The sequence below is a fragment of the Berghia stephanieae genome, chromosome 4 (genome assembly GCF_034508935.2).
Source record: "Berghia stephanieae isolate SIO BIC M18660-M18661 chromosome 4, UCSD_Bste_1.3, whole genome shotgun sequence".
In the NCBI taxonomy this organism is placed as follows: Eukaryota; Metazoa; Mollusca; class Gastropoda; order Nudibranchia; family Aeolidiidae; genus Berghia; species Berghia stephanieae.
In genome coordinates this window covers 76,991,427-77,004,974 of record NC_088363.1, presented here as the reverse complement: position 1 = coordinate 77,004,974, position 13,548 = coordinate 76,991,427, and the positions used below count along the sequence as shown (strand labels likewise).

At 35.9% G+C, this 13,548-nt stretch overlaps 1 protein-coding gene across 3 annotated transcripts in view; it reads left to right on the top strand.

The window, feature by feature from the left end:
* LOC144971284 (uncharacterized) overlaps positions 1-10,499 on the top strand; it is a 40,936-nt gene extending 30,437 nt beyond the window's left edge. For all 3 annotated transcript variants that reach the window (XM_078911898.1, XM_078911899.1, XM_078911897.1), the window contains exons 2-3: positions 2,904-3,184; positions 3,923-10,499. In XM_078911898.1, the coding sequence (XP_078768024.1) occupies positions 2,904-3,184; positions 3,923-8,273 (4,632 nt within the window). In that variant the 3' untranslated portion in view covers positions 8,274-10,499. The remainder of the gene's footprint in view (positions 1-2,903; positions 3,185-3,922) is intronic.
* Positions 10,500-13,548: the final 3,049 nt, after the last annotated feature.

Sequence of the window (13,548 nt, the reverse complement as noted above, 5' to 3'; positions counted from 1 at the left end):
GCCAAGAGCTATAATTCATTAATCAAAACACATCTATCTACTGACAACCTCTTGGACATTTTGTATTACAAAAGATAAAAATGAAAATATAAAATTCCCTTTATTCACACCCAAAGGGAAATTTGTCTTTATGGTCTATTCCAAGGGAAGACTGGAATAACCCAGGCGTCAGCCGCAGAGCAGCGCCGCAAAGTGAGCTAGGGCGAGGTGACTTGCTCAAGGCCACACAACGCAGTGTCGAGTGATTGAACTCGGTACCTTTCGGGTAGGAAGCAAAGACCGTAACACTGAGCCACGCTGCCCCAAACACATGTGACCAAAGTTTGCCAAATAAAGAGTATCATTCGTTTATATTATCCACGAACATAAAGCAAAAGGCCGAAGGTGAAAAATTGGTGAATAGACACGCGTGTAGGGCGCATACTCATAGCAATAAGGGTAAGGGGGGGGGGGGGGGTAGTGGTGGGTGGTTAGTAATATTTGAATTAAGATTGAAAAGATACTATAGATAGTATGCGCTTGGCTAAGAAGCTCACAACATTGCCATCCGGAAGTATAACGGACCAACACACAAAACCATGTGTAAACATGAACTTTTATAGTCTGGTTAATACAGTTTAGTGAGAATTACTCATAAACGCTGATGGCAATAAAACAATAGCAAAGACCCGAGTGACGTCATCTTCGTTCTATCTATACATCTGGACAGGATGGAGAGCCTATTCTCCCATGGGAATGAAGGTCCCGTGTAAGCAAGACAGTTAGAAATACACACATGGAAGATAAATAATCTAGGAAGTTGTGTATGATACAGCGCCAGACAAAGCAGATAAACACATTACAATTGTTGATCCTTATCAATTCGTATTATTCGTGACTGGAGATTGAATTTCAAACCTTCTGATTACGGCACAAGTGTTCTTTGTGAAAAATATAATCATCACGTGTTCCTAATACACTTTGTGGTCTATTGATAACAAATTTACATAACAAACGAACGGCTAATACATCTCAAATTCAATTAACTTCTACTTTCCACAACCTATTGAAAGATGTAATAGACATAATTTGGAAGATGTCAGTCGGAATATCTTTCGAAAAGTCAAAATGTAAGCAATAATATGCTTATAAAAAGTCTTGTAATTAGGATGCCTATATTCTGATATGAAACTCATCAACCATTGGTTGGATTTTAGTAACTAAAAATACAAATGCACGAATAGGAAAAAACAAACAAACAGACAACGCTAAACTTGATAAAAATCAAGCGATTGGTATCTTCCATAGGCATATTCATGAATTGAAAGATCAAAGGAAAATAGAAAAACAAGGAGCAAAGAAAGTAGAAAAAATATTATTACACGCCCTAAAGGACTTTACACGCTGTTCAAGGCCAACATAGACTGTAAAGATCTAGGACAAGGCATTCAAGATGTAAGGCGCTGTTATTTTTTTTTCATCAAAGAATACGCTGTTATCCACCCCTTATTCATATTATACCATCTGAGTAATGAGTCTTTCCCAAGGACTCAAGTTTGCGCCGCCTATACTGGGATTCGATCCTCTACATTCAGATCGGAGGTAAAGTGTTGTAAGCCGCACAAAAACAACAACAACAACAACAACAACAACAACAACAAAAGAGAGAGAGAGAGAGAGAGAGAGAGAGAGAGAGAGAGAGAAAGAAAGAAAGAAAGAGAGAGAGAGAGAGAGAGAGAGAGAGAGAGAAAGATATATAATATATATATATATATATTATATATATATATATATATTCACTTCCTGATGAGAGTTAACGCTTGAAACAGTGTGGTAGAATTTAAATAATCATAATTATACTTGAAACGTTTATATATATATATATATATATATATATATATATATATATATATATATATATATATATATTGATAAATAGATGGGTAGATAGGCAGGCACAGCAAATAAACGTTGAAATGAAGTACAATTTAAAAAAAGATGAAATTGATGGTGATCTGGGAGTTTGCCAAAGTTGTGACAAAATAGAATATTGAATTCGTTTACTTACCTCTCTTTGGGGGGTGGGTGGGGGGGGGGGGGGGGAGGGGGTGAGGTTGTGCGCTTACAAGCAGTTATTTCTATCTTGGGCTTTGTTTTTGGCAAGGGGTGTAAGCCATGTATTTGATAGGCGTTTGAGCTTTTTATCTCTTATTGCCCTTTGAAATTCGATTTGATTCAATGCAAAGGTTCTGTTCAAATTCGGCAATTTCTACTATATCAGGTCTAACTAATATTGTTTTATTCGATTTCATTTTGTGACTAGAAATAAAACAAATGTTTCAAGGCAGTGAGCCATTATTATTTTATTCCAATAGTGAAGGACATGAAAATGATATGAATCCACGAAAGAGGTATTTCAATGTTTAATAGCAAATTTCTTTTTTTATTATTTTTTCATTTTTAAATAGCAAAGTGAAGACCTTTGATTCTAATCTTACAAAACAAGCCACAATGAAGATGGGATTGGTAACACAGCCATGACCTGATTATGACAACTTCTACTCTCGTGCTTAATCTTCATAAATTATCAGAATAAACTATGTACGACTCTTCTCACCTCACAAGAGAATATATTCTTGCTTAATCTTTATAGATTATCAGATAAACTAATAATAGATAAACTATTTATCATTCTTCTCACCTCACAGCATATTACATTGGGGCTTAATCTTTATAGATTATCAGAATATACTATTATTTATCATTCTTCTCACCTCACAGCAGATTACATTGGTGCTTAATCTTTATAGATTATCAGAATAGACTATATATCATTCTTCTCACCTCACAACATAATAAATTGGTGCTTAATCTTTATAGATTATCAGAATAAACTATTTAACCTTCTTCTCACCTCACAACAGAATACGATGGAACAACAAGCAACCAAGAATTTTAAAAGTCAACTCGTGATGCCACCCGTACAACTCCACTGTCCATCGATTTTACAAAACCATCGCCCTGTCCAGAATACGACGCTTTTGACTACTGATAACACTAACGACATGACGATGTCTTCGTCAGAAAGTATGGAACCTCTTTTGGCCCTGCCCTCTGACGTTTTCAACGATTTTGAAGCTTTGCGATCAGCAACAAATCTTGACTCTCCTGCATTAATGAGGAGGCTACTCAAGTATTATAGCAAGTGAGGAATAGTAAATATGTGATTTTATAAAACACATCCACTTTTATTATTTACTCCTGTCATTAATTTATCTGCATTTTGCTCGTTATTAGGACTTTCTATTAGTAGAGATTATCATTGTAAAGCACCGGTTAATGTTACTGTTTCAGGAACTGTTTTATCAGAGCAATGATGTTGGTAATGATGGTTATGTTGTTGATGATGATGATGATGATGATGATGATGATGATGATGATGATGATGGTGGTGATGACGACGACGACGGCGACGACGACGACGATGAAGATGATGATGATGATGATGATGATGATGATGATGATGATGATGATGATGATGATGATGATGACGAAGAGGAAGAGAAGAAGAAGAAAAAAAAAAGAAGAAGAAGAAGAAGAAGAAGAGGAAGGAGGAGGAGGAGGGGTAGGAGGAGGAGTAGGAGGAGGAGGAGGAGGAGTAGGAGGAGGAGGAGGAGGAGAATAGCAACAAAAAGCAATAATAATATTAAAAATGATAATATTGATAATTATTATTATGATAATAATAATACTAAATAGTAATAATAATAATAATAATAATAGTAATAATAATAATAATAATAATAATAATAATAATAATAATAATAATAATAATAATTAATAATAATAATAATAATAATAATAATAATAATAATAATAATAATTAATAATAATAATAATAATAATAATAATAATAATAATAATAATAATTTCCATCCAACAGGCTGACAGGTAGCGCGGCTGACAGGGAAAGAAAGCTAGACAATGTCATAGAAGGTATCCGTGGACGGAGCGGCACTATAATTAAGGAGCAAACACTAGACAGTGGCGGTGACAGCATAATAAATAATAACGCTGTTGTTCTCGACTTGTCTGTACATAAAAAAGGTCAAGAGCAGACTCCGACAGCCCATTCGTCAAATGATCATGATATTGAAGAGGATCATGTAGAATTAAATGACCCAGAAAACTCTCCACGTCCTTTGGATTTGACCCTGCATAAGGGGGATTCTCTTATAAACGTCTCAGTAAACAATGAGCAGATGAAATGCCTAAACGTGCAAAACATCTCAGCGAGTTCCCTGTTTTCGACCTCTTTCAACACCCCTGTCGTCTCTTCCCGTGTTTATTCTTCTACAGATACTAATCAGGCAGCGCCCTATGTAATCAATCTGGAGTCACTAACGTCTACCATACAACTCCCTACGCAAAAAAACAACGATACAGAACAAAGAAATGGTATACAGTTACCATTAACAAAAGCAGTGTCTGACGTTGGAAAGGGGTCTCTCAGAGAAGAGTCTCTCCTACATTGTCAACTGCGCAAATCCATGGTTTCAAATATTCTTACAGGTAGTAACCATGCCACAAAATCATCTTTTGAGTCCATTGCACCATCGCTCGTACAAACCGATTCAAAGCCATTATATCCACCGTCAGCTCTCTTCTCCATGCCAAACTCTCCACTTCCATCTTATAAAGAAGCAATTAACTCATCGCTTTTCACTAAGTATAAACTAAATACCAACAACGATACTTTAAGTCCAAAAGGCAATCGGAATATAGTTGTTGACGGCATTAGAACAAGCAATGATTTAGACCTGAAAAATACAGGCATTGACATATCAAGTCACCTTATCAATTCAGATGGAAAACACATCTCTGTGCTACAACTGAAGCCCGATTTCCAAAACATAAAAAGTGCATATACTTTGTCATCGAATGCTCCAGAGAATTTTCTGCTCGAATCTGCCAACCAGAAACGCACACATCCTGAAGAATTTAGCTCGTCTCCTAATTTTCTTTTAACAGAATCTGTACCAAAACTTTCTCCCAAAATCATAGCATCATCACCATCATCGTCTCTAAAATCGCAAATCCACCATGGAAGTAAAGTATTCGAGGAAGACAAAGATCAGAGAATCAAATTGCCTTGTATAAGCACTGAAGCTATAACGCCAAAAACCAGTGAAATAGTTTCTGGAAATACCATACACACAATCATGTCAACCATGGCACCATCCCACAATATTTACTCACAGCCAGCCATGCCTTTGCAGTCATTGTTGATGTCTCAAGCCTCTGACGGAACTTTAAGTAACTTTGTTGCCATTCCTGTTCTTCAGGACCTCCCCGAGGGTTATACAACTCTGCAACATTTTACATTTGAACAGCCTGTTGCAAGACCAGCAATGAGCGAAACACAAAACACACTACAACCAACTGCAGCACTTCCATTAGATCCAATACAAGTATCAACACCTCTTACGACGCTAAACAGTACTTATCTCCCCCAAAAGCCGGGCACAGTCACGACCCCTTTGACATCAGCCGAAGCAAGAATATCAATTGAAAACAGTTCTTATAATCAACCAATCTCTACAGAACCCAACAAAGAATGGGTTAAGTTAAAACCTGGACGTCCCAAAGGACGCACTAAAGTTAATGCTTCAAGGAAAAATCAAAATAAAGGTATGAAGCTTCTAACTGAAAATTCTTTATTTCCTGGCGTGTATACAAGCATTCTAAAACTTCCCTGGAGTAAGCGAACAAGAAATAGATCTAAAGTTAAACCCGAAACTACTATTAAAACAAATCCCGCAGAACATTTTGAGGAAATGTGTCCAGATAAAATTGATGTAGAAATCGAAGATAAGAACTTAAATGCCGATGCCAACTATATACCGCCTGAACTCATTGCCAGCGTGGAAGAACCAATGAGTGAATTAGTTAAAGAACGATTGAAAGGATCAAGGGAAGAAGTCATGTCAATAATACAAGAACAAGCAATCACTCTTGATCAGCAACAGTTTCAACAGCAATTGCCCAACCAGTATCAAATTCACCTGACTGAAGAGTATCAGAAAACCTCGAACGATTTAGATATAATTGTATCTCTCAGTCATAGTCCTTGCTCATCACCATCAGTAACGTCTAGAAGTCAAGGGGGATTCACGGATAATTTACATTATCATGCTCCGACTATTAAAAAAGAAGTTTGTGATTCGAGTGACATTTGTTCTGAAATACGACACAATGTCATGTTATCAAGCGCTTCTATAGCAGCAGGACAGGAACAGACAAATACTCCCAATTCGCAAGACCCAATTATGTTAATATATCCAAATATAGGACCAAACGGGTCAAAGTCCACAAAAAGAAGAGGCAGACCACCTAAAAAACCAATGGTTGAATCTAAGACTCATCAAGATTCTTTCCTTTTTCCTGTAGAATCCATATTTCATTCATCTGACTCAATATCTGATACGTCCTTCCTCAATGGAAACACATCAAATCTTACGTTCCTTCCCAGTATGTCTACCTCTCTAAATCAAGAGTTCACTTTGATGTCTCCAACTAGTTTAGCTAACTCTCTACCATCTATAGAAAAAACAAGTGCTAATGCAGTCAAAACCTCCAAAAGTTCCGAGGAATACCCTAGAATTCAGCAAGGGAATGATGAAACAACTCTCGAAAATAGAATTATATATTTAACAAGTCAGATTGAAATGGAAATGGCTCGTAGTGCAAGCCAACAGTCAAACGAGCATAACAAGACAGTAAGCACTGCTAAGAAACAAGCAGAACAAAATGTACAACCGGAACAAAATAGTTTAGAGTCCGCAACTCCTACAGACGATAAACCCATGTTAGGGGTAAAACGAAGGAGGAAGAAAACATCTCGTATGCTGAAATCTAACGAAAATTTCGTTTACGCCACTTTTCGGTTCAAACCTCGCGGTGGTTCTGGATCGAAGAAAATAAAAAAGAAAAGGAAAGCTAATACAACGTCTTTAGCCGCGAATGCTGAAACAATTGCAAATCTGAGAAACAAAAAACTCAAATGCTTCGAAAATGAAACTCATAAAATAGATACAGACACAGTAAAAAATGATTTTAATGTACATGCATGGAAGTTTCACGAACAGTACCCGTTGGATACGCGATCATCAAAGAGTCCTGTTCCAACACTCACAATAGTTTCATGTTCATCATGTGGTGTACCGGTCCGTAAAATTAATGATGTACCTAATGATTTACACTTTTGTCGTTCGTGTTTGAGGTGTAAACTCGGCGAGAGAGAAGACGACAGTTCAGAAGACATCCCACAATATGAAAACGATGTTTATCCAAGCCCCCCAGTGGACGAAAAGGACTGCGATGTCTCCTTTTATAATTCATGTATTTCATGTGGTAAAAAAATGGAAGGACTTTTAGATTCCGATTCTCAATGTGACATGTGTAGAAGAAACGCAAACTCTGTTATTGGCACTTCAAAATTATTCACTATTCCCAAATCAACACACCAAGGACCCAGCTCTTCATCAAATGTGATAAATTCAGACATTTCTGATTCTGATCTACCATCTGAAAGTAACCTACAATTTTCATCACATGAGCCAAATACCCCCTTGACGACTGACGGAATTCTTTTTTGTAGTCTTTGCCGTATGCAGTTCACAAAAATAAGCGAATACCTTCTTCACATAAAAGAAACACACGATGCAACACACTCTCAGAGGGCGCCATCGTCCTCTCACAGGTCAGATATCACACTGGAAAATACTAAAATCCCTGCAGACTTCAATCCACGTCGAATTAGGTCAGCATTGAAAACAAAAAAATCTTTGGCACACAAAACCATCACGTGTCCCGTAGAAGACTGTCCACTTTTCTTTCGGCATCAGAGGGACATGGATCACCATCTCAAGAAAGTTCACCAATCAAGTTCTTTAGTTGTACTTCGTGACGCATGTGCAACACAACAAAAAGAAATCTTTACATCACAGAAACAGTCAGGAAATATAAACCACGAATGTAAAAGTGTATATCCTTCTTTGAAAGATTCCCAACCAAGTGTTTTTCATCAGGATTTGAGCGCCAGCCCAGTAACTGTAACATTGGAAGATAATGGAGACAGTAGCACAACATATGGACAAACGCAAGAAAAACCACTGCAGTGTAGTTTTTGTAGCTTTCGCTGTCGCCAGAAAAATGCCATGACATGGCACATGCGTAAACATCCAGAAGCTGCTTCACAACACAGATGCTATTCAAATGTGTGTTCGGAGTAAAAAGAAATATCTAGTTGTAATATTTTTCGATTTTATTTTCAATGGTTCTCCAAAAAAATGTCAAGTCATCCGACAATGACAATAAAAAATTGAAAACAGAAACAAAGGCTGATTACCTGGGCATAACAATCGACAAGTTAAGATGGAATCCACATATTGAAAAGATATTCAACAATGCTATTAACATCCTTATCTTTCTACGTCGGAACCTATCATCATGCCTCACAAGAGTGAAAGAAAAGTTCTATTAGGTATTTGTGAGACCTGTTTTAGAATACAACAGCGGCATATTGGACCAGATTATATCAACATCGATCAATAAGATAGAAATGATTCAAAGAAAGGCCTGTCTATTTGTCTGTAATGACTACAACCGATAACACAATGTAAAAGATGGAGTGATTAAACCCCATTGGACCCCACTTATTGGACGTAGAGAGACACAAAAGCTCAATATGTTGTTCAAGGGTTGACAGGAAGCCACCGCCATCCCTATTAACACATTGAAAAACCACGGAAGAAAAGGAAATGCATTTTCTTTGCTATATTCCAGAATCAATGTGCACAAACAGTTGTTCTTCCCCAGTACCATTCGCGCATGGAACAGCATCCCTGAAAATGTCAGAGCAAACAATAACCCGACAAAATTGTATAATCTCGATCAGTTTAAACACAATATATATATATTACCGCAATGCCACCCCACCACACCTAGCTGGGTCCATCTTCATCACATGAAGCTGCAACTAATTTGGATTGGATTGGATTGGATTAAGTCGTGAATGTTGCCAGTATCGAATTATTCATGTTTGGGTAATAGTCTGGCTCTCAAGACAATTTACTTTGAACAATTCATTTTTCTAAAACAGTTTTAATATAATGCCAATTCTTTCCATGGTTTATCTATTTTAATGTTACTGACAATGACCTTTTTATGATATCAGTTTTCCAAAGAAAGTAGTTCTTCAGGTACTGGATAAAGATTCATCTCATATGAAATTGACTGTAATAATTGACATCTTTACAATATAAACATCATTCTCATAATCAGACAAGTATTGAGTGTTCTGAAAAGAATTGGTAAACATTTTCAAAATTAAACAGACTCATCATCTTTCATTTATTATTTTTTTCAAAGTTTAATTTTTGTCCAATAGCATCCATTTCTGTTCCAAAGCAAACACATAAAAAATAGAAAAACTCAAAGAACGTGCCTCTCGATTTATTTACGACCGTAGTAGCTCATGATAATCTATTAAAAAAGACCAAGGCCCCACATTAGAAATTTAAAGAATGCGCACAATGGCACCAGAAACTTTAAAAATCCTTAACAATTTTTCCATTCCAATCCTCAACAACTTAATAACTTTTAAAGAAAGAAAATTTAAATTTAAGCATACAAACATCGTCGCTTTTAACAAATTTAAAAAACCTTATATCTTTGTGGAATGGCAAACAAATGAGAGAGAGTGGGGGGGGGGGGGAGAGAGAGAGAGAGAGAGAGAGAGAGAGAGAGAGAGAGAGAGAGAGAGAGAGCCATTTATTTAGATTTAGTTATAATAATTTAGATAACGGAGAAAGATCATAAGGGACTATTATCTATTTTTCTTATTTCTTATTTGCTATTATCATATCATTATATTACTCCTATGTATTTTTGAGTAATATGCACTATATTTCCGACAATAAAGACAGTTTTGAATTGAATATGTAAAGAGTTTCAACAGCAAGCCAACGATGCTGAATGGACTCGTTCTCAATTCGACAGAATGACAGATCTACTTGGTATCTCTGCGTCCAAGTTGGGTGCTCTAACTATTGAGTAATTTAATCCAGATTTTGATTTATATGACAAGAAAAATCAAGGTTGATATTTTAAATTGATTTTTCTCTATTTATCTTTGCGGATTCTGGATTATCCTGAATTACGTCAAATAATTATTGAGTCATTGGTTTCAACGTGAACCGAAAGAAAAAATGGCGTACGTTTCTCATTGTAAACTAAATATTCCTTTGTTGTATTATGTCAGAAAGAAACAGACGTCCAAACGTAAATTTTTAAGACATAAAAGGCGATGTATTTCATAATCTTCAATAACATACAACTTTAACCGAATTGTCATCCTATGTATATAACATTCACTTTTAGCTTCTAATTCGCCCCGAAATGATGACAACACTGGACAATGTGTCGTATCTCTGAAATAAAATTTAAAGAACTAGAAATGTGTTTCACTCAATTAGCTTTCTTTTTCTTTGTTAATTCATGAACGAGTTTTTCAAAGCAACACCTGGTAACGCTAGTATTGGATTTATGTATACATTTATACGCAAAGTGTTCAATCCCCACCCACATAGCATATCAACAACATCTCACACACCATGAGATATAAACACCATCCCCATACACGCACCCGCACACACACACACATACACACACACCCACACACGCACACACACACACACACACACACATATATATATATATATATATATATATATATATATATATATATATCCCAGGTTTGTGTTTTTGCGAAGATGAGGGTTATTTAAATTGGTCGATATTTGAAGGACGAGTCTTCTGGCCAAATTTCTAATTCGTGCCATTTCCAGTACGGCAGTTAACAGATTAAAATAAGAAACCCACAAGCCAGCTGTTACAGAACAATTCAAGGTAGATCAAAATATGAGGGTCATATCTGATTGTAAGTAAACCAGCCACAATAAAAAAAAAAGAAACTTAAGTGGACAGGACACAAAAATATACCATCAAAATGTATGATGAGTAACATTCCGGACAAATAGGAGAACCAAAAAAATATATTACCACCTCCCCCCCCTCCCCTAACAAATAATTTTTTAAAAACAGGAGCAAAAACAAAATATAAACGTCTGAACAGACAGAACAAACTCACTCAGTGCATAATGAACTCAAAATTACACCACCAAGCTACCAAATCCAAAAAAAAAATAAATAGGTTCGTTGTCAATGAATTTAGGTGCCACAAACCATTAATTATGTATTGCATAACAATTATTCAGATTAAAATGTATGGCTCTAGCCATAACAAGAAGGATTTATATGCAATTCTAAAAAGGGACAAGTAAACTAATCTCTGACAAATGTTACAAATACATGATTTCTTTCAAAGTAAAGCTTAACTTGTAACCTCATTAAAACCAAAAACACAAGCGTTCATGTAGCAGAGTATCATGGATAAGTAAATCTAGTTAACCACTTGTCTGCCGTGCTCCGAAAAGACGCGTATTTAAAATATTGCGAGGTCCCCGGTTTGAGAGTTTTTGCCAATATGGGGATCATTTAAATCGATTGATACAATTGAAGGACAAGTTTTCTGGCCAAATTTTTAAATAAGCGTCTTTCCGGAGTACGGCAGTTAACTGGTTAAAACCCAGCAGTAAAATATCAGGCTGGCCATATTCAATAGTCATACAAGTACAGGTAAACTTGTCGAATTTAGAAGCATAATTTTACATCAGATATACTGAATAACAAACCCAACACTAAGCATCTCGCAGTAATATAAGTAATTGCAAGCAATCTAATAAATGTGCCTAAAAATGAAACGTAATCAAATAATAACCAAGCAATTTCCCAACAACATCTGCTTGCTTAACCAAACAAGATGACCTAGTTGACGGTGACATTACATTAATGTTTTCAATTGCATACTCGCTTAATAAGTTTCAAAGATGAAATTGCTCTGAATGACTTTTTTCATATGTTACACTAAGAAGCATGAGCTTTTTTACTGCGCACTATTCACTAAATTAAATGTGATCAAAGTGCTTTACTAGGGTCAATAATCAATAACGACACTTACCATGACACATGTGAGGTGCTATTACATTTTGTATTTCGCTAGAGACACCATTGTTATCGGCCAGGAACTCGTTTTACGCCTGATCACGGCTAAAGAATGTGAGTAAAGAGCCTTTTACAAAGTGATCCTGCAAACTAAAAACCGCATGTCAAACCACCATATCAGAAAGCAGCACTAATTTTGCCTAAATAAGAAGCAAAATAACATGCATTCTATTACAATCCCATTTTTCTTTCTCAATGCATGTCCAGTTCCATCTCTTCCTCTTTACCATTGTAACTGACCCTCTCTGTTCCTGTCAATTCCAACCCCTACTTTGTTGTTATATTATGTTGTTGCCATCTTATTTTTTGACTTCTAAAATTGTCAAAGCCAATACAATGTCAAAGCATTCTTAAGAAGTCCACTGGAAGAAACTAAAGTCTGTTGACAAACTTCTTCTTCCGATTAGATATTGGACAGATAAATTAAAATGAGTTCACCCGTATTGACTTATTCCATAAACTGTCAAATTTCTTGAGGATTTGTTGAAATTATATCACTTAAGCTAAAAAAATACATTATACATATTGCGGTCCACTAATGAAGTATGTTGACGAAACTAAATAAGAGTCATTATTCCCTTCCAGATTTTATAAATAATCACTTGAGTCAACGGGTGATACAATTACCCTTAATTTGGAAAATGTTTTAAAGTTAATTCCATGTTAATTTGTAAGATATAATTTTATAACATTTAGATTTGCCAATGATTCTGTATTCGTTGGCAAAAATTTAAGATTGGCTGTACTGAACTATTTTAACATCAATCCTTAAAAAAAAGAATAGCTATCTTAAAGTGAACTCAGGTTTCCGCAGCTTCGTTGGGTGATTACTTCTCACTGAATTATCTCTAACAAACTATAATATTTTAAGTTAACACATAGTTTTGTGTATTTGCATTATTGATATGGCAGCTATGCTTACCAACTTGTCATCGAAAACCCATATACAAAAGGAGCCTCTAAGTTTTTGTCCCAACATTATCATTTTAGACTCGGGTGTATGTATGAGTGGTTTGGCTTTTGACATTCAGAGCCTTTAAGAGCTCAGAAACTATGAGTGAATAATTCCATTTGCCCCAAGGAAGTGAATTCCACTTTCGAATTACGCTCGAAAAATCGAATAGATGTCGGTGTGTTCGTCCTGAAGAACTGGAGTTTGTGTGTACGGCTTTGTGGTCTTTTTGTATGACACATGCCCTCGGACCAATAGAACTCTTGGTTCAACTGGGGATTGAACATAAGACCTCCTGATCAATAATAAGTACTCCCATGTGTTTTTCAAAATACCTAGATTTGGAAGGATCCGCATATGAGTTTCTATTACCTATAAACTGCCATTTGCACATGTTGCTGTACATTTTAAAAAAAATCATTCTGAAGCAA